The 18552-nt window shown below is 36.5% G+C and overlaps 2 protein-coding genes across 8 annotated transcripts in view; one reads left to right on the forward strand and one right to left on the reverse strand.

The window, feature by feature from the left end:
* LOC148674596 (dynein axonemal heavy chain 6-like) overlaps positions 1 to 757 on the forward strand; it is a 126407-nt gene extending 125650 nt beyond the window's left edge. For all 5 annotated transcript variants that reach the window (XM_088624874.1, XM_088624875.1, XM_088624879.1 and 2 more), the window contains one exon: positions 326 to 757. In XM_088624874.1, coding sequence (XP_088481000.1) covers positions 326 to 538 — 213 coding nt within the window. In that variant the 3' untranslated portion in view covers positions 539 to 757. The remainder of the gene's footprint in view (positions 1 to 325) is intronic.
* lbr (lamin B receptor) lies at positions 707 to 18447 on the reverse strand. Of its 3 annotated transcripts, none has more exons than XM_088624880.1 (14): positions 18297 to 18447; positions 14795 to 14973; positions 12748 to 12912; positions 11041 to 11118; positions 9766 to 9952; positions 9130 to 9326; positions 8741 to 8795; positions 8135 to 8329; positions 6843 to 6946; positions 6212 to 6337; positions 5268 to 5436; positions 4615 to 4695; positions 4412 to 4534; positions 707 to 2758 (listed from the first exon to the last, which is right to left on the reverse strand). In XM_088624880.1, exons 2-14 carry the CDS (start codon positions 14957 to 14959, stop codon positions 2598 to 2600), a joined length of 1806 nt encoding a protein of 601 aa, XP_088481006.1. In that variant the 5' UTR covers positions 14960 to 14973; positions 18297 to 18447; the 3' UTR covers positions 707 to 2597. The 3 variants fall into 3 exon arrangements, with proteins under 3 accessions (XP_088481006.1, XP_088481008.1, XP_088481007.1); XM_088624882.1 differs by having other exon boundaries at positions 14795 to 14969; positions 18297 to 18426; XM_088624881.1 differs by lacking the exon at positions 18297 to 18447 and adding an exon at positions 15856 to 15878.
* Between the last annotated feature and the right edge of the window lie 105 nt (positions 18448 to 18552).

Below are 18552 nucleotides of genomic sequence, written 5' to 3' on the forward strand. Positions count from 1 at the left end.
CAATGTGAATTTGTGAAACTATCCTTTTTTCAGTATTAATATTGTTATGCAATGACTGGAAACTGACTACATAAAACTAAGTTGTTACACATACCATAACAGAAAGCCTAACTTACCAGGAATACAGTAGATATGTTTTAGCCACTGCTGATACTGACTAACTGATAGAAATCCATTTTAATAAAAAACAAACCAAGGACACAATTCAATTCAATTAAATAAAGAATATTAATTACAATTAACTAGATACAGAAATTATATTCATTTACACATTTTCTTACTATTTAGATGCATGGAAACTGAATGCATTTTTCTTCATGTTCAGATTTCAGATGAAGACGCACCCATCGAGACCGATACAGCTGATGTACTTCTGTACTATGACTGCCCATTATATCGTACACAAAAAAGGGCTGGCTCTCGGTCTTCATCAGGACTCTCAACTAATTTCATCACTGCAATCTCTCTGCCAACAACGGTTTCACCTAATCACTGGGTCATAAGGGGGACAGCCCTTCTAAGCCAAGTGAATGAATAAAGGCTTTCAGAATCAAGCAGTTAATTAAAAAAAAAAATTCCAAGCAAAGTAAAGTGGGTGTCTTGTAATTCTTGTACTTCAAAAATTGCACTTTCTTAATAATGAATCTTTGGAGAACTCTTCTTAGACTTTCTAAAACATACATTTAAATATCCAGAAACACAATGAGACCTTTTACTGTAAACCTTTATTTTTAAACAAAAAAAAGTACAATAAAAGCTTTCCATCTAGTGGACAAGAATGTCTGTCAGCTTTAACATCATTTCCCACTAGATCCAATACTTGAAAATACGTTCTCCCCTGCATTAAAGTGCAATGCCTTCATAAGCATTTTATGCTATTTATTTTTAGCTTTGGATTTTCATCCTGAATATCAAATAAGGTAATATGAGTAGCCTTTCTTAACCCATATGAAAAGGCATAGACAAAGACAAAATAAAAGGTCCTAGTGCACCAGAAAAGCTGTCTATAACAGGAAGGAATACACTTTATCAAATCAGATACAAATTTAAAATAACTATTATAGAAATGAGACTTTCTGAAGGGAAGAACAGATTTTCAACTACCAATCTGTAATGGCTTTTTCTGGAAACAAATTCACTGTTATTGCAGTTTCATAGCACAAAGGCAGGTTCAATGCAAATCTTAATTGGCTACAGTAGAAATTAAGCTGAATGTATTGAAGCATTGCTAAAATATCCACTACAAAATGTAATATATACTACAAATACTGTTCTTCATATTTTTAAATCACAACAAAAAAAACTTTCATGATAAAAACAGGCAAGCTATACTATTTACATTTCATGTCACTTGTTCACACATTTGCCTTTAATTGCTACAAAGCTAAATATCTACAGTGTTTTAAGAGCACGATTCAATGGGCCTTTTGAATTCTAACAAAAGACGTATAATGGCTTCTTCACCATTCTTCACAGTATCAGTAACTTAAGAATTACAATGTTAGACTCCAATCCACAAGTGGAAAACTTAAGTACTTTTTAAGAACAATTTTATAAATTAAAAGTCATGCTTGCATTTCAGATTAAAACTACAAATACTAAAACATTAAAATCCAAATTTGTCGTTTATTTCAAAGGCATATCAAATTTGTTTTAAATAGCTCACAATTTTGTTTTTCAAATAAAGGTTTCTGTTACCCATATATTTTATGTGAACTCGCCACTTATGGATGTAACCTGTCCAATTCCTTTTATTGTTTTTTGCCTTCCCAAACAACTTTAAGCCATTATTTCAGAGTCAAATATCACGATTTCAGTAAAGAAAATAAATTTCATAATTTGTGAACGTGAGGTAGAAAAGCCAAATTACAAAAACTTTGGATAATGCAATCTCTCCTATAACACTACTTCAAATTACTACACTACATTTATGTAAGAAACATTGTACAAAAATATTTAAAAATACAGATTATGCCAATTGCTCCTTTTCTACAATTTTCTGGTCCTGAGGGAAAAGTACTATAGTCACTGTACAGATAAAAAAAGAGCATTTAATTCTCCCAAAAAATACAATATACACAAGCAATATACCAAATGGTATATTTACAAGCAAAGCAACAAACTGCTAGAATTTGAGTAAAACCTTATGAAAACTGACTAATATATTGTTATCATGGGTATGTAGAAAAACAATAATGTATGTACATGACTATACATTTGGTGAGATTTGCCCCAACTGTGGCTGCTATTTTGATTTCTCAAAATGTGCTAACAAAAACGGACGGAGAGCTTTTTAAGCACTGCTCTTGGACCAAAATGAGTTAATTTCCTTTGCTTCTAATGCTAACACTTGAATGATGAAATGTTTCGTAAAGGGGAATCATGACTAAAACACCTTCCTAAATTAATAAAAAGACTTAAGATGAGCTAGCCTCCTCTTAAGACATTTTTCCTCTGTGAAATATATACATCCTTATATTTTTTGCAGTCCACTGCTAACATTTTCCTTTGAAGAAAAATACATTAAACAAAAACGGAGGTATATCACTTAAAAACTAAGCTGCAATTTTTAGTTTACGCATTTGGTTTCCAATTGCTCAGTAAATCCCAGGGAAGATACGGTAACGCACTTGTCGACAGTATTCATCCCACGCTGATCCATATTTCTTTCGGCACTGGTGCTCATCACGAGCTTCACGGTGAATCAATAAGCAGGTGAAATAAATGATGTAGAAGTATGGCAAAATGTGGTTAAATCCTAACAAAGAAAAATAATTTAGTGCATTCCATTGGTGTTACTTTGTAATTTTTAAAATGCTTATCAAAAATAATAATACACTTTATAATAATAATAAACTATTTTATATAGCGCCTTTAAAGGTGGCTTCTCAAAGCGCTTAAATCAAACAGTTTTGATATTCCCATGAACAAATTCTTGGCAGTTCCTATTATTTTCCCAGTTCAGTCCAAATTTACCAGAATTAAAATCTTTCTTCAGACACATCTCTATGAATCATGCAGTGTCATTAATCAAACGTCAAAACTGGACTTTTATTTGAATGAACTTCCCGATGATGGAAAAACTATAACCAAAGCTGGCCAGACAGTGTGGATTTCTACTCCACAGTCTCAAAATAAAGGCATCATTTTAGCAATTACTCTGAAATGCTGGAAAAACTGATTACTTATTTTGTTTTTGAAGTTAAACTGATTAAACTGTGATGATTTGAAAATTAGAAATTGATTAAGTGTCTTGCATTTGTTCACTGACCTTATTTTTAACTGAATGTTTCTTATTAAAATATTTCAGATTGTAGACAAAAATAATCACATTTGACTTGGTGATTATTCTGTGCATAACATGTTTTGAACTTAGTTATTCCTAAATCTGTTTCAAAATCAATTTACTAATAATGTGTAAGAATTACATGTTGTAATTAATCTTATTATTCAGAATTCTTTGTGCTTTTGATCTTTTAATTTGAGTGTATGGACACAGCAGGGACCACTCTAAATAAACTTTTAAGTTACCCTAATATACAAGTCACATTCTTAAAACCTGTAACATTTAACAGCTATACTTTTACTTCCTTCACACACATGCAATAATGCACAAATAAATCCTGAGATGATCAGATTTAAAAATTATCTGAAGCACAGACAGACAGATAAATACTACATTCTGCCAAGTCAGCACCCACATGTAAGCATCCGCCCACCCCTTATTTTGACCCAAGTCATAATTTCACTATGCATGAATACTATACATGTGCATGAAACTAAATTTGGGTCAAAATACCATGGCTCGGCAAAGATGGTTCTTCTACCACAGTGCATGCGTTTACTTTACTGTTAAGACTTAAACTGATAACAATATCCATAAAAGAAAGTAGAATGATAATCATGCACTGTTTTATGGATATGTTTGTTAGGTAAGATCAGATTTCTAATATCTGATATAAGACATTAATTGACTGAGTTGGTACGAAGGTCCCCCCATGTTTATTTCCAATTTTTAACAATATGCCTGAGGGAAAAACTCTGAAAAGGCCTGGGTTTTCTGATTAATCAAGGTTTTCAATACATTTAATTTGGCATTTAAAGCCATGCTGTGGTGCACAAAGATCTGATTTATTAGTCAAGACTTTGGAGGCATTCACACTGCTTACAGCACCCATGTCACTGTCGCGGCATGCTATGCCCCTGTCAAAGCCCATTACATCTCTTTCTCGACATAACCATACAGGGTTGATCATTAGATAGAGGCACACTCACTATATTTTTATATTTGTCCTCAGAATTCAAATTCAAATATGGTTGAGAAACAAGAAAATTCATTCATGGAGAACTTTAACATTTACAGGAGTCCATTTCAACTGCACACACTACTAAGAATTCGCCAGATACTCACCACAAGGTAGAGACCAAGCCAGTGCCATGATAATGTCACCAAGGTAGTTTGGATGACGGACAAAACCCCATAAACCAGAGACTAACAGACTCTTTCCTGTTGCCGTTCGAATGGTGCGCAGATCTGAAGAGAAAATAATGAGAATCAGCAACAATCCCCCATTGGAAAAAAAAATTAGTGAGTATCAATAATTTTTTACTTACGTGACAATTCTGGAGCATAAGGATTTCTTCTGAATGCATTCTTCTGGGAGTTGGCTTTACGGAACACAAGGTACCCAAATGCTAAAGAAAATACAGATTTTTTTTAACAAAAGAATTTGTGGCTTGTCTCCACTATTTCATTTCACCTGAAATTTGGTTTGAGGGTAATTCACTAAGGTAACAGTGATCAGACACCAAATAACATTGCACGCAACAATACAGTTGTACAATTTTAAACATTCTTTAAAATTAGTCATTCTCTTTGCATTCCTACTTGACAATTATATCTTTGTATATATCCAAGCCCGCAACAACAATCAGAAGGTAGAATCTGCTTAAATTAGGTAGATCTACTAATGTTTTATTCATTTTTCTCATTCAGTGACTACTTAAAGAGACATGGAGGATCCAAGATTAAATTGACCAAATAATGGACAAGACCAATGTTCATTTACATTACTCAGAAGACTACTATAAGAAGTACGATTCATGAATCTCCAGGCCACTAACTATGGCATTTCATAAGGGCATTATACTACTTCATCATAAACTTCTGATATTGCGCAGTACAGTGAACAGAAAAATACTGTTAATTATTTCTAATATACAGTGCGGAATTTTAATTTTAACAGCACAAACATGATCTTACTTACAGTTAAGGATAATGATAACTGCTACCAGTGGCCACGACAGGTCATTAGGATGCTTCACCAAGTAATATGCCTGCAAGCTGTATGTAAATGGCACCCAAACCAAATCTCCAAAAGCCAGCATGAAACCAAAGCCATCATGAACGATGTCCATTGTGGTTAAAATAGCTTCCTACAAAGAACAGATTCATTTTCTGAAAAAAGTTTATCTTTTTAAAATTCCTGCCATGTGCAAATGTTATAATTCAGTAAATCAATCATTTGATTTATTTTGATGAATTTTGAATATGTAGAGCTGAATTTTTAGTTGTAAGACAATTACTTTGAAGTATTTCTTTGGTTAAGTCAAATAACACATTTTATTGAGAGAAAATTTGATAACCACATGTCAAATGGTCACTTTTTCATATAAAAAGTTTAATATAAACTCAAGAGTTAAATGTAAAAGTGTAGTCTGTCACTCTTTTCCACTCCTACAGGTGCTTAGACAGACTCCTAACGCTTGTCCTCCTGGCTGCAAATATACATCAGATTTACAACCCACGGGAGTGACCAATTACCCACAGAGCCAATCATACATAGTCTTTTCTACCTGGAGAATTTCATTTGCTGTGGATGCCAATTATTCAATTATACCAGGTGTGGGTAATTTTCACTTCAACAGGGTGGATATAAAAAAGCCACTAAATTCATTATCACCCAAGGACAAGACAAATGTATATTTAAAACAACTGTTTCGCCCATAACCATGACATCTTTGACAAGCAAAATGGACCAAGAAATTGAATGAGGCCTATGTATTATTACAACTGAGGTAATAAAAGGTATTGAAAAGAAAACAAATTCCAAAATGATTACAAGAGACTTTAATCAGCATAAAAGAAAACATTTTACTATTAACAAAAGTATTTAAATAAAGCTTTTTTAGATGTTAAAGCTTCTCTTACCTCATGCCAAAGAGCATCCAAAACATATAAAAGTTGGAAGCTATTAACCAATATCATAGCCACAGATGGATAATCCAACTTGTGAAGTTTCATTTCGGCAACCAGCATTGCCAAGTTAATCACAACCTGGAATTAAAATGAAACAAAAAAAAATGCTACTGTGTCCAAAGGTTTCTAGATTCTGCCCAGCCAAAATACTGTTTAAAGGTATTCATTTAAGTCTTCTTAAAAAATATTATATGTACACCGAAAAACTTATTTGTAAAGATATTAAGCTTGTCAATTCAGTATCAAAACAACGTCCTTGTGTAGTATATACCTTTATATAGTTTATGCATGGCATATAATGTGTGCTTTGTTGTTGTTTTCAAAACTTACTTTCCATGTGACCCTCAGAAGTTGACTAAAATAAGTATTTCCTTTTGACCACTAGATGGTAGTGTACACAGACGAAACGAATATTATTTTAATTCAGCAGTTGCCCACACTTATGCAGGTAACAGACAATTCACTATAAATTAGAAGTGGCACAGACCCTTTATGTAAAAAGGAAAAGCAATAGAAATATAGTTGGGACACCTGAAGATCACATTAATCTAGAAAAGCATATAAAAAAATGTTTACTACTCACCCAACCAATTAAACCTGGACGCAGCTCACAGAAGTATTTGAGATCAAAGTTTTTAATTCGTGGATTAAGTTCATGCCCAATGAAAAAATCATAAATTATGTTACCTAAAGATAAAGGACAAAATAAATTTCCAGATAAGAAATAAACATTTACTAATGAATCTAAGCGTGTTCTATTTTCCAATAATTATTCAAGAGGAATAGTGTTTTGTTTTCCAAATAATAATAATAATAATAATAAATAATAATAATAAACTATTTTATATAGCGCCTTTAAAGGTGGCTTCTCAAAGCGGTTTACAGGATGACAATAACAATAAATAAGAAGACTACAACAATAAATAAGAAGATTTCACAAGATAGGACACAATTATAATTACAACAATACAACAATAACAATAGAGGAGACCGTGGAAGGTGGTATTAAGAAGAGCAGAGGGGTGAAGAATGGAACCAGTTAAGTAAAGGCTTTTCTGAAGAAGAAGGTTTTGACTCTGGATTTGAAGGAATTTAGAGAAGGTGACTCTCTGATATCCTTGGGCAAAGAGTTCCAGAGCTTGGGGGCATAGCAGGAGAAGGCCCTGTCGCCCATACAATGTAGACGGGCTTGGGGGACAGTAAGGAGGGCAGAATTTGAAGAGCGGAGGTTGCGAGGTGGGGAGTAGGGCGATAAAAGTTCAGAAAGGTATTGAGGTGCCAAGCCATGTAAAGCCTTATAGGTGAGCATGAGGATTTTACGAAGACGAGAAAGTCTACGCGGAATTTGACCGGAAGCCAGTGCAAGGACTCCAGGATAGGAGTAATGTGAACACTTACACTAGACCTGGTCAGGATTCTGGCTGCTGAATTTTGGACATACTGCAGCTTGTTCAGAGTAGATTTAGATACCCCAGGGAGTAGAGCGTTGCAGTAGTCAATTCAAGAGAATACAAATATGTTGATCAGCTTTTCAGCCACAGTTAATGATAGCATAGGGCGTAGTCTTGCGATATTTCTAAGGTGAAAAAAAGATGTTTTGACAGTATGCTGTACATGTGGGTCGAATGTTAAGCCAGAATCGAATATAACCCCAAGGTTTTTCAATTTTGATTGAAGCTCAAGTACAGAGCCATCTACAGACAGGGTTACAGGACTGGCTTTACGAAGTTGATGGGGGGTACCAATAAGCATGACTTCAGTCTTGTCACAGTTAAGATGAAGGAAGTTTTGAGTCATCCAAATTTTTATGTCAGAGATGCAATTAGCTAGAAATAAAAACTTGGAACAGTGTTTACCCTCAGCACGAACACTCACCAGAATTTCCACCAGGTGCAAGATCATCATTAGGTGCCCAGCGTGAGCGTACATAGAGGTAAACACTCAGGAAAAGAGAAAAGAGCATTGCAGAGACTGCAAACTGAAGAAAATGCTCGTGAATGTAGCTCAAGTCCACCTGTTGATATACAGCTGTTCCTAGCACTGCTGCGCTAAGGATGACTGAATAAAACCCTGAAGGGAGGGCGAACAAAAAGACACAGATTTAATACTTCACATACAATGCTATTACAAACATCAAAGAAGATACAATTAAAAAGGTGAATGGAGATGTTTAATATGTGAGCCAAGTATAAACAATTCACAGGTAAAAGCCTGTCTTTCTACATTGACCTGATAAGTCCAAAATCCAAGCCGGGGAACCAATTCATTTTCTACCCTAAAGTAAAGACTGCTAAGGCAAGACGAATGCTCCGTCGACCTTGACTGTGGGTTTCTAACAATTGTGAGCTTTAACTGTTTACCTTCTTCCAATAAGGTACTTTGATTTTTTAGTATCAAACCTGAAAATACGTATTTGCACTTTTGTGTTCATAAATGATTTTAAAGTAAAAGAACAGTACAAATACCAAAGGGAGAACTTACCATTTATTCTGTATTTTAACTTTTTTCCACTGCTGAGAGGCAATCCCTCGACAACCTTAAATTAAAAAAATACACGTAAATAGTTCTTTCAAATTTAATCAATTTCGTAATCCAAATTCTAAAATCACAGAACAGCTCTAATTAAAGGAACAATAGCAAAAGTCTTAATAATCAACAGAACATAACATAATCCTTATGTTACCATAAGGATTATATTACTTCACAATAGGAAATAGATATTGTGAAGCATATAAGTATTAATAAGACATTTGTGCCAATCATTTAATTAAACAGACATTTTAGTCCATCACCAAAACAAGTACAAGTCATGAGTAACATTTAACCATTAACAATTCAAAAAGCAGAGATGGATTCATACTGTTCTTTACCTTCCCAATCGGCAAGAGGTACAGGAATGCCTGAAAGAGGAACCAGAGCACTACAATACCAAAAACTTCGAAGTCCCACAGCGTTTCAATAGCAGGCAAGGCGGGAGGGAAGTTCAGGACACTGGGATCATCCAGGTTGCACATTAGCAGGAGAGAAAAGACAACGGCCGGGAGAAGTAACACCATGAAGAAAGCCCCTAAAATAGAGAAGTCAGATGAATCTTAAGAACAGATCAACCTTATACTCAGGATAATGACTTTAAGTGAAGTATGCCATGGGGTCAGATTTAAAAAGCTACCACCTTTCTACGATGAAAATGAATATTTTGGGACTATTATGGCAGAAATAATTTTAAAAAAGTTCAATGATTACTTGTACTTGTTAACAATAAATTTCTTATAAGAGCCTCGTCATGCTAAGTGAGAAAGTGAGTTTTAAAATGTCATGGTTATGGATTCAAACACTGCGTTTACTTTCACTTGATTTTACATGTACCAACTACAGATGAGTCACTTTTTAACATATCACTGCCATTTTGGATCATGATGGTGCTGTAATCTTGTTTACTCACTTTAATGTAATTCAACATGTGTAGTGGCCATTAAGACAGGCAGTTTGTGTTGCTCTTGACTTACCTATCTTTCCTCCAAATTCCAGTTCAGTTGTCTTAGGCACTATGGATTTCTGAGACTTTAAAAGCACTTTCTCCTCTCTCTCCACCTCTTCTGGTTGGGCAGTTTTGGTAGTGGCTTCTTCCCTCCGGGGTCGCAGGTTGTAACGTACCTCCATGCGGTTCTTCTCCACTTCAGACTCAACCTTTTGCTGTAAAAAATCATTGACATTTCAACACCCAAGAGCAAACAATGAAATGATTCTAAAAAGAAAGAGCTAGACGTCTATAATACCAATATATCAATTAATTACTTTCAAACAAAATTACACGGTAACAATAAAATGCAATTGAAGAAATTCTGAAAAAAAGTTATGTTAAGTTATGACAAAAATACTTTTGCAAAGCTAACCCATTAGCCATTGCTATTAACTCACACCTTGCTTTATGGAGAGAAGCATTTAGTAAGTTAATCGGGGGCTTTAAGGCTACACTTATCGTTAGCTTTGAAGCTCCCGGACTGCACACATTACAATTAAACAATGCAAGAAGGAATTTTCATGAGAAGGGTATGTGATGTAGCAGCTCATTTTTAGTCTGTGCTAGGTTATTTGATTTATATTGTTCAAAATAAGTACTGTATTATAGAAATCAAGGTTTTAAGAAGGAACAAGAAGGAAGTAAAACTTTCAAATTCTTATAAATTGAAACAGTAAGTTAATACTATACTTTGGTAATGTTTAAAATGTAACAAGCCCACAAATGTGCTGTTGTTTTATTCATATTCATCATTTTGAGTCATTCTGTGTATTTTAATTGACTTTTGCTGATAAAAACAATCAGAAATGGACAGAGCTTTAGCCAAAAATAATAATGTAATTATCAACCCTAGAATTACTGAAATTGATCATGTTATTCGTATTAGGATTCATGCATCCTAGTCCAATAATGTCAGTTGCACCATATTAGTCAAGCAGAAAGGCTTTTCAAACAACTTAATGTTTGAAGTTAATGTAAAAACGATGCACTCGGACAAATCCTCTCCAGCGATTTTCTTTCAGCGATACAAACTACTGAATAAGCAGTGAATAAAAATAAATTCAACAGTAGTCTACTGAGTACAGAATCTCAATTTTTACTTGACCTTTTACATTAACCATTCATGTCTTACACTAGAATGAAGGAAACTGCATTTGGAATAGTTTGGGCTCTTACAAATAACTGGAATATTTTTACTGAGGTTTCCTGAAAATGTTGCAGACATCTCAGTGACATTTCCATTTAATTCCTCGCCTCTCACCTCAATGACGTTATGGGCAGTGTCATTCTCCTCTTTCTTTTCTTGCTGATTGTTGGTACTGTTCACAACAGGCTTTGCCTGGGACAAAAAAAAGTTGATACCATAAAAAAACAGAAATTTAAAGAGATAAGGCTTGAAAATATACAGGGAAAAATAGTGTCACTGCTCCAGAAATAATGATAAAAAACAAATGCAAATATGTTGAAAATGCTGTTTAACAGATCACTGCAAGGGCCAAAGAGCAAAACCAAACTGGAGTCTCCAGAGGATCAGAAAGAATTCTAACTGATGTATGGTTCAATTAATATCATTGTCTAGAGGTAGACTTCATTCCAATGGTGTGAATAGTGACCTGTATACAAGAGGAGGTTAAATTCACACAAGGAAGCAAGCCATTTGTTTCTACTCTGCTGAAGTACAACTGTCTTCTGGGATTTGATGGTGGAGTCTGCTGATTTAAAAAAAAAAATCTTATGCTTGTATAAATAAGACTATAAACGACATAAAAGGGATAACAAAAATAACCTGTGTAATTCCTAGTGTAAATTATGATACAAAGCATAGTATGAAGGTACAAAGCAACTGTTTACTAAGCAAGTAGCAAGTAACTGTCCTCCAACATGTCCAACGTCATAGACGTCTATTAAACAGTATAAATGTTATGCCAAATAGCTTTGCCACTTCCATCCCAATGAGAAATATTCTAGTATTATAAAGAACAAACATACAAAGAATATATTCCCATTAATGCCACAGAAGCTAGCTCGTTGCATGGCTAATCATGGTGAAGCTATTAAGAAAAACAGACCTTCCACTGTGGCAATCCAGAGGCCCTTGTGACCTAAATCCAGAGTAAGGGTATCACAACTCAGACACACTTGGTCAGTCATAGGAGGTGAATTGCAACGAACCTGTAAGCTAGTTTTCTCTGTAGATTTTGTGGCAGGAATGTGTCCAAGTCCCCCAGACGGGAATTTCTGATGACAGCCACACCTACGTTATTCACTGCCATGTTATAAACAAGTATCTCTTCAAAACACGAACTTCTTATGAATGTAAAAAACTGTACCAAAGCATTTGGTCCAAGTCCAACAGACTACGGAACAGCTTCTACCTCCAGGCAATAAGACTGCTAAACAGCCAACCTGCAGCTCCTTTAGCAAATCACCTGTAATGGCTACATGGACCCACAGTTTTCACTGTATTCAGCACAATTGCACTACTTGTATATATTGCATACACCATGGACACATAGCAGCTCTACTCATAGTGAGTTTTATTCTGTTTCTATTACATCTACTATTATGTAACCTTAATTTTGTGATTTTTGTGTTTTTGCTATTCTTGTGAGCTTGCAGAAAAGACATTTCATTGCCAGCAACTACTGCTGCACGCTGTATTGTTGTGCATTTGATAAATACACTTTGATTTGATATTGCAATGTTCTTTCCTTCTCTTCGCGGTTTTCTCCTCTGTTCAAGTTGTTTATACACCTCTTGGCCAGATCATCTTTGTTCTGTACCGACTTGTCTAGTTAAATAAAGGATTATCATTATTCAATCATTGTGCTCCGTTTGCTTAAGTCAGGCATATGTACATGGGAAGCACAGCATCTTTCTTGGACACATCCTGACGTACGTGTTGTCTATGTCATAAAGCACTCAAGACATTCAGTGAAGAGTGAACTATAGAAAGTCGTTTTCCTACCACAGGAGACAGCTTGACTTCCAGGACCTCCTGGATCTTGGTCTCCTTGCGCACATCTCTGCTTCGCGAGGACGAGCGGCGTGCAGGCCTGCCAGGGGAACGGGAGCGACTTCGCCGCCGGGATGGAGAGTTGGAGCGGCCTCTTCGCCGAAACCCCGAGATCCGCTGGACATGTCGAAAAAAAAAGGCCCTTTACACGTACTAATAACACACATTTGGGGAATCACAGAACAGACCCATCAAGAACGGCTCCAAGACTGTCAGTGTACAAGCAGGTACAGGCTTGTGACGAACTTCACAGCAACTGTAATTCATAACTGGGTGCTAGCTGCAGATGTTCAAAGTGGAAGCAACCAAAAAATGTATCTGGAAATACACAGGTGTCACTCCATCACAGAAATTAAAAACGGATAGCACAAAATATACTGTTGCTCTCTAAAGTATAGATGGACTTGGCTTTTCCAGGGTGATTCTGTTTCATTATTCTTTAAAAAACGTAATAAACAGTAAATGAGTGCTCTTCTCCCTACACTATTGAGTATTGAGGAGTTTATTGAGTTTTAAATGAACTACAAGCACAGGTAAAAGGAAATTAGAACAGTCAAGAGAGAGAAAATAATATTGCAAAGTTTGGAGAATGTTTTCGATAAGTGAATATTTCACTGAAGTGTATACCAAGAGAGAAAACAGCTGATCAAAGAAAGTTATAACGCTAGTATAGAAGAGTGACTTATTACAGGCAATAGAAGAAAACATGACCTGGTTGTATGCTAACCAGCTGTAAAAAAGGAAATGAAGGAGACCTTCCTGAGATCATGCAACAGCAGTAAAGGATGCAAAAAGCTAACAATATGGCATATTTACATTTTCAGAAGGTTTTATGATTAAGTTAATCACAGAAGATTAATTCTCAAATTGCTGACAGTGGGCAATCACAGCAGTACAGGTGCTTGGACAAAGAACTGGTTGATAGATAGGAGAGGAGTACAGAAAGGTGTAACTGCTCAAACCAGAATAACACATACAAAGATTGTAGATAAGAGCTTGAAGACACCTCTGAAAAAGACTGATGTGCTTCTTAAGAATGTTTTATCTTGAAGACAATACAAAAATGGATTATGGATGCAATAAAAAGCCAAGTAAAATATCTGTATATATAGTCAGGAGTGCAGAATTAGGATTAAAGTTTTAAGCATACTATGTTAAAATTGTACAAAGCACTAGTAAAACCATATTACATAAATAAAGAAACATAAATGTACAACCCTAGTCACCATATTACAAGAAATATATTATTGCTATGAAATCTGTCCAGTAGAGAGCAACCAGTTACACAAAGGGTTTAAAGGAGTCTCCTACACTGACAGATTAAAAGAAGAGATCTTTATTAAAGCTGAACAGAGATGAGATTACTATGAGGGGACTTGATTCAAGTATCCAAACAAATCTTAAAAGGCTTTCACAAAGTCAGTCCAAAGGATTTTTTCCAGAATCAAGTTAAAAACAAACCAGAGGACACGCGGTGACGCTGTGTTTAAGTGCATTCGAACCTGAGAACAGGGGGGCACATCTCTATACAAAGAGTGGTGGAAGTATGGAGCAGCCTTGCTGCACTGCTGTCAAATATGATACCCTGACTTGTTTCAAAAAACATTTGAACTGCTTAGGTGACCTAGCTACTAGCCATCAAATGAACTAGATGAGCCTTCTCTCATTTGTAACTTTCTAACTTATGTTCTTAAGTTGGATTTACATAATCAATAAGAAAAACCTTTGTACGTAAACATTTGGGCACCACTGTAGCTTGGATCTTTTTGAATAGTTAGCAATGTGCCTTTTTTCAAGCCTGGGTGCTCATGTCCAGAGATCAAGACTTTGCACTAATTCAGATTCATTTTAAGAACAAAACCTTGTAATTGTGGCATATTATGGCCTTATCTAAACCCCCTCACTCGTACAAAGTACTTTAAGCAATGTTTTTAGAGAATGGGCTTTAGAGAAGCAATGCTTTTAGAGAACGGGCTTTAGAGAACACAGGACATCTTACCCGAATATCAGATTCCTTCAGTTCCAGTTCAGTGCCATCCTTGTACTTCACCGTGTAGAGCTCAGTGGGAGCATCAAAATTCATCACCTTCACCTCATAATAGAGGCTGCTACCAGGCCAGCGCCCCATCACCATCTCCCCACTCTGAAACTTGCTGCTCGGCATTGTCTAAAACCTACCTAGAAGCAAACAATTTAAAAATAAAAAAAAAGTAATTTAAGGCGCACAGCTGGAAATGGGAAAATAGGAAGAACTCCTATTTTGCATATATTTTGCATGGGAAATTATGAATATAACAGCCTCCTTCTATCTGGATACTCTAAGGAAGATTAGGTCACAAAACAGTAAGCAATTTATAAGGATTTGTGCAATTAATGTTACAATGAACTAATCCTAACACTCAACAGTGTGTTGCAATAACTTTCCCATCCAGTGTGAAATACAACTTATTTCATACTTTAACCACATGGCAATAAATTTGAAGGAAAATGACAACGGCTGTTTAAGGATTGTACATTTCTGACATCTAATAACCAAGTCTAAAAGTATGAATATGGTAGAACTTGTGATTCTGAAGTATGATTCAGCTGCTGAGCCTTTTTCAAGTGAGCTACACATCAACACAGCTTCCCACTCAAACATAATGCAGACTTCTTATGAACCCACAAAATCCTTTTCAGACCCGGACTTTCTTGTACTGCATGTATTTATCTTTTACTTTGACATAAAATTCACAGGAACAGTATTTTTCAAGTTCATTAACATGCCAGAAGAAACAGTAAAGAGGCATTGTACTCATACAGTAGTAACAAATACTAAAGCTGGGATGTAAGTAGTTTTGTGAGCAATGTGCTTTTCACCGAACTGCTGACAACAATTCCCAGCGTGGTTACTCTGAAGGTTTGAAAACAGACAGTTCAATACTGCTTCTTTTGTTCACTTTGTCAATAGCCATTGTACAAAGCAATCAGCAACATACAGATACTTACTGAAAGCCCTTTATCAGACCCCCCTGAATTATCCATACAAAAACACAACTCTGTTCCTTGGTATGTAGTTACCTTGTACACAAGGGGGTGTGTAATGGGATGTGTAATTATGTTCCTTGATTTTTTAATGTTTGCAGCAGTAATGCCTCTTTTGTTGATGTTTCTTTTTAGGTTAAACAGACCATAAGTGAACAGAAGAAAAGAAAAATCAGCAATTTAAAAGTGCTGATGCACACACCAGGAGAAGACAGAAGCAGATCTGTTTATATTTCACTCCACTACAGCCAGTCATTCTAAATATGTAAATATTAATAGAAATCACATTAGTAAGTCACACAGTTACTAAATTTCTTTAGTAGAATAGACAAATAATATAAATTTAAATGTTTAAAACTCAAAACTAAAAGATTCCATAGAATAACTAATAAATGTATAACTACTGTACTCCAGTATGACAGCACTGGAATTTCAGGAGCTGGATGCACCAGTAAGAAAACGAGATCCAGTACTTTATTTCATTGCAAGGGACAGTCCAACAGCAGGTCAGATGTGGAAACTGACAGAGCCACAAGCAGCACTGCTGTCACATTTCAAGAGGGAAAGCTGGTATCGCAACGGTGTTACATACGTAATATAGAAAACCTTATCCTACAATAAATAATACCAGGAACAGTAAAAAAAATCATAAGGTTGCCTTGGCGAGTTTTAGTACGGTACATGTCAATCTATCCCTTAAATGATACTCATCTCAGTGGCCCAGTTTGCAGGCTTATTAGCTTTGAACATGATCTAAGGGTGTCCGAGTCTTTTGTTCCCTTTCCTCCGTGATCATTATTATTCTTATTTATTGTTGTTGTCATCCTGTAAAGCGCTTTGAGAAGCCACCTTTAAAGGCGCTATATAAAATAACGTTCGGCAGCCGGGAAAACCTCTCGCCCTGGCCTGGGAATAAGGGAGCCTAAGAGGCGGGGCTTCGCACTACATTACTTTAACCCAGTCTCTTCTGGGCGGCTTAAGGATTTCACATTTTAACGACCTGAGAGAAATTCAGGCTGCACCGACAGAAGTGAAGTTTATTTATATGAAAGTAAACGCATAGGCGGTCCTCTGGAGGTTAGTGGTCGCAGACTCTTCTTCTCCACTCGGCCAGACTACTGAACACTGAAAGCGGCCAAAACTTTAAAAGTCCGCCACGTTGTTCCAATAAAAGCAAGAGACGGCAAAATGTTGTTAGACGTACAGCACAGAGGCCCGAGCAGCGCCGCAGAATTTCGCTTAAAACAGGAAATGTGGCCTCGCAGTGTCCTGGTATCTCTCTGTACATTTAAGCAAAATGAAACCTCGCATTGCCGCGCTGAGAGAGATGCCCCGGTGGTGTTTAAAGGCAAGAAATGAAAATGCGTCACCAACGTAATTCCGGTTTAGCGCCGCTCTTTCTCAAATCTGCTGTAGCGGGTTCAACTGAAGTGAACATGAGCCGAACAACTAACCTCTGACATAAAAACAGCCTAAAAAGAGCTGCACCCCGATTTTACAGAGACGTTTGGTTGTGGATACGTACAGCAACATAAAACGGCAATAATTACGGCTTGGTTTTTGTTTTACTAAACGCAACATTGTCATCTTGTATAAAAAGACAAGATCGAATGACTTTAAATGAGTTACAGTACAAAAGCGTCTGCATTATAAATTATGCAGGCCACTTGGTAAATATATATAAATTAAAGGTGGAAGACGGGCACGGCCTCTCGTTTCAGTTTCACCAAGTAACAGGTAACAGAGAACGGCAACAATATTCAGAAATTAAAGTCTCCACCGTTGGGAGAAAACAAGTCCCGAAACAGTATCGGCTCCTTTAACAAACAACAAACCGGGTGACACCGGAGTGGAGGGAAAACGTCACGATTCAAACATTGCTGGCGTTTAAACCCAATCTTAAAGCGTGTGGTGCAGCGCCGAGCGCCAGGAAACGATGCAAGAACAATCTGAGCAGGTGCGAGTCGCCCCCCAGTTACTGAACATGAACTGGCGCCAGAGTCAAATCAAAAACTGGAAAAGGCAGAAAAAAACAACGAGAAGACAGACACGTTATTAGGCCTTTCGCGCGGAATGAGAGAAACAACGCCCTTAAGACCACGTTTACCAAAAAAAAAAATACCGACCGATCCCTGTGGTTATTATTACGACTCTAATGGTTATTATAAACCACAAAAGGCACCTTATTGCCACAATCCAGGGATTAAAATAGGGAGAACCGCCACCAAAGCGGCGGAAAGTAAAGAAGTCACCAGGTTAAACCCAGCACATGTAAAATTCGCCCTTAAGGGTTAACTTTGAAGGGTTTTTCGCGATCTCTGGTTCGAGTTTTGCGCCTTCGCTCCAGTTTTCACTTCACGGATCCCGAGGCAGAAGAGGCGACCACAAAACAACATCGGCGTGTAATTTACACCCAAAAGTTACTACTGCAATCCAGAGCCTGCTAACCAAGTGAAAACAAAATGAAGTGTGCTTACCTTGGAGCTACGTACACCGAAATCAGCGATGACCCAATATTTGATGTAATTAGTTTAAAAACGGTTAATAATTATAAGTCTAAACAGTACGTTCCACCTCCCTCTCACAGGCAAGCCCCTGGCGTCGGTGATAGCGCGAAGGCTACTGATTGGGCCGTCAGAAGGAGTTTGAAAATTTCAAGCGACGCTGATTGGCGAGGCGGGGATCACGGGTCGACAATGATTGGAGCTAAGGCGAAGTCAAACAAACCGGCTT

The sequence above is a fragment of the Lepisosteus platostomus genome, chromosome 3 (genome assembly GCF_059453375.1).
Source record: "Lepisosteus platostomus isolate fLepPlt1 chromosome 3, fLepPlt1.hap1, whole genome shotgun sequence".
In the NCBI taxonomy this organism is placed as follows: domain Eukaryota; kingdom Metazoa; phylum Chordata; class Actinopteri; order Semionotiformes; family Lepisosteidae; genus Lepisosteus; species Lepisosteus platostomus.

Excerpts from the sequence above, each read along its gene's own strand:
- lbr (XM_088624880.1), bottom strand. The coding sequence starts at position 14,959 with ATGCCGAGCAGCAAGTTTCAGAGTGGGGAGATGGTGATGGGGCGCTGG. Across the intron at positions 11,119-12,747 it reads AAGTCAAGCTGTCTCCTGTG|GCAAAGCCTGTTGTGAACAG; the intron begins GTAGGAAAACGA and ends TTTTTGTCCCAG. Across the intron at positions 2,759-4,411 it reads GGCTTGGTCTCTACCTTGTG|GATTTAACCACATTTTGCCA; the intron begins GTGAGTATCTGG and ends TTTCTTTGTTAG.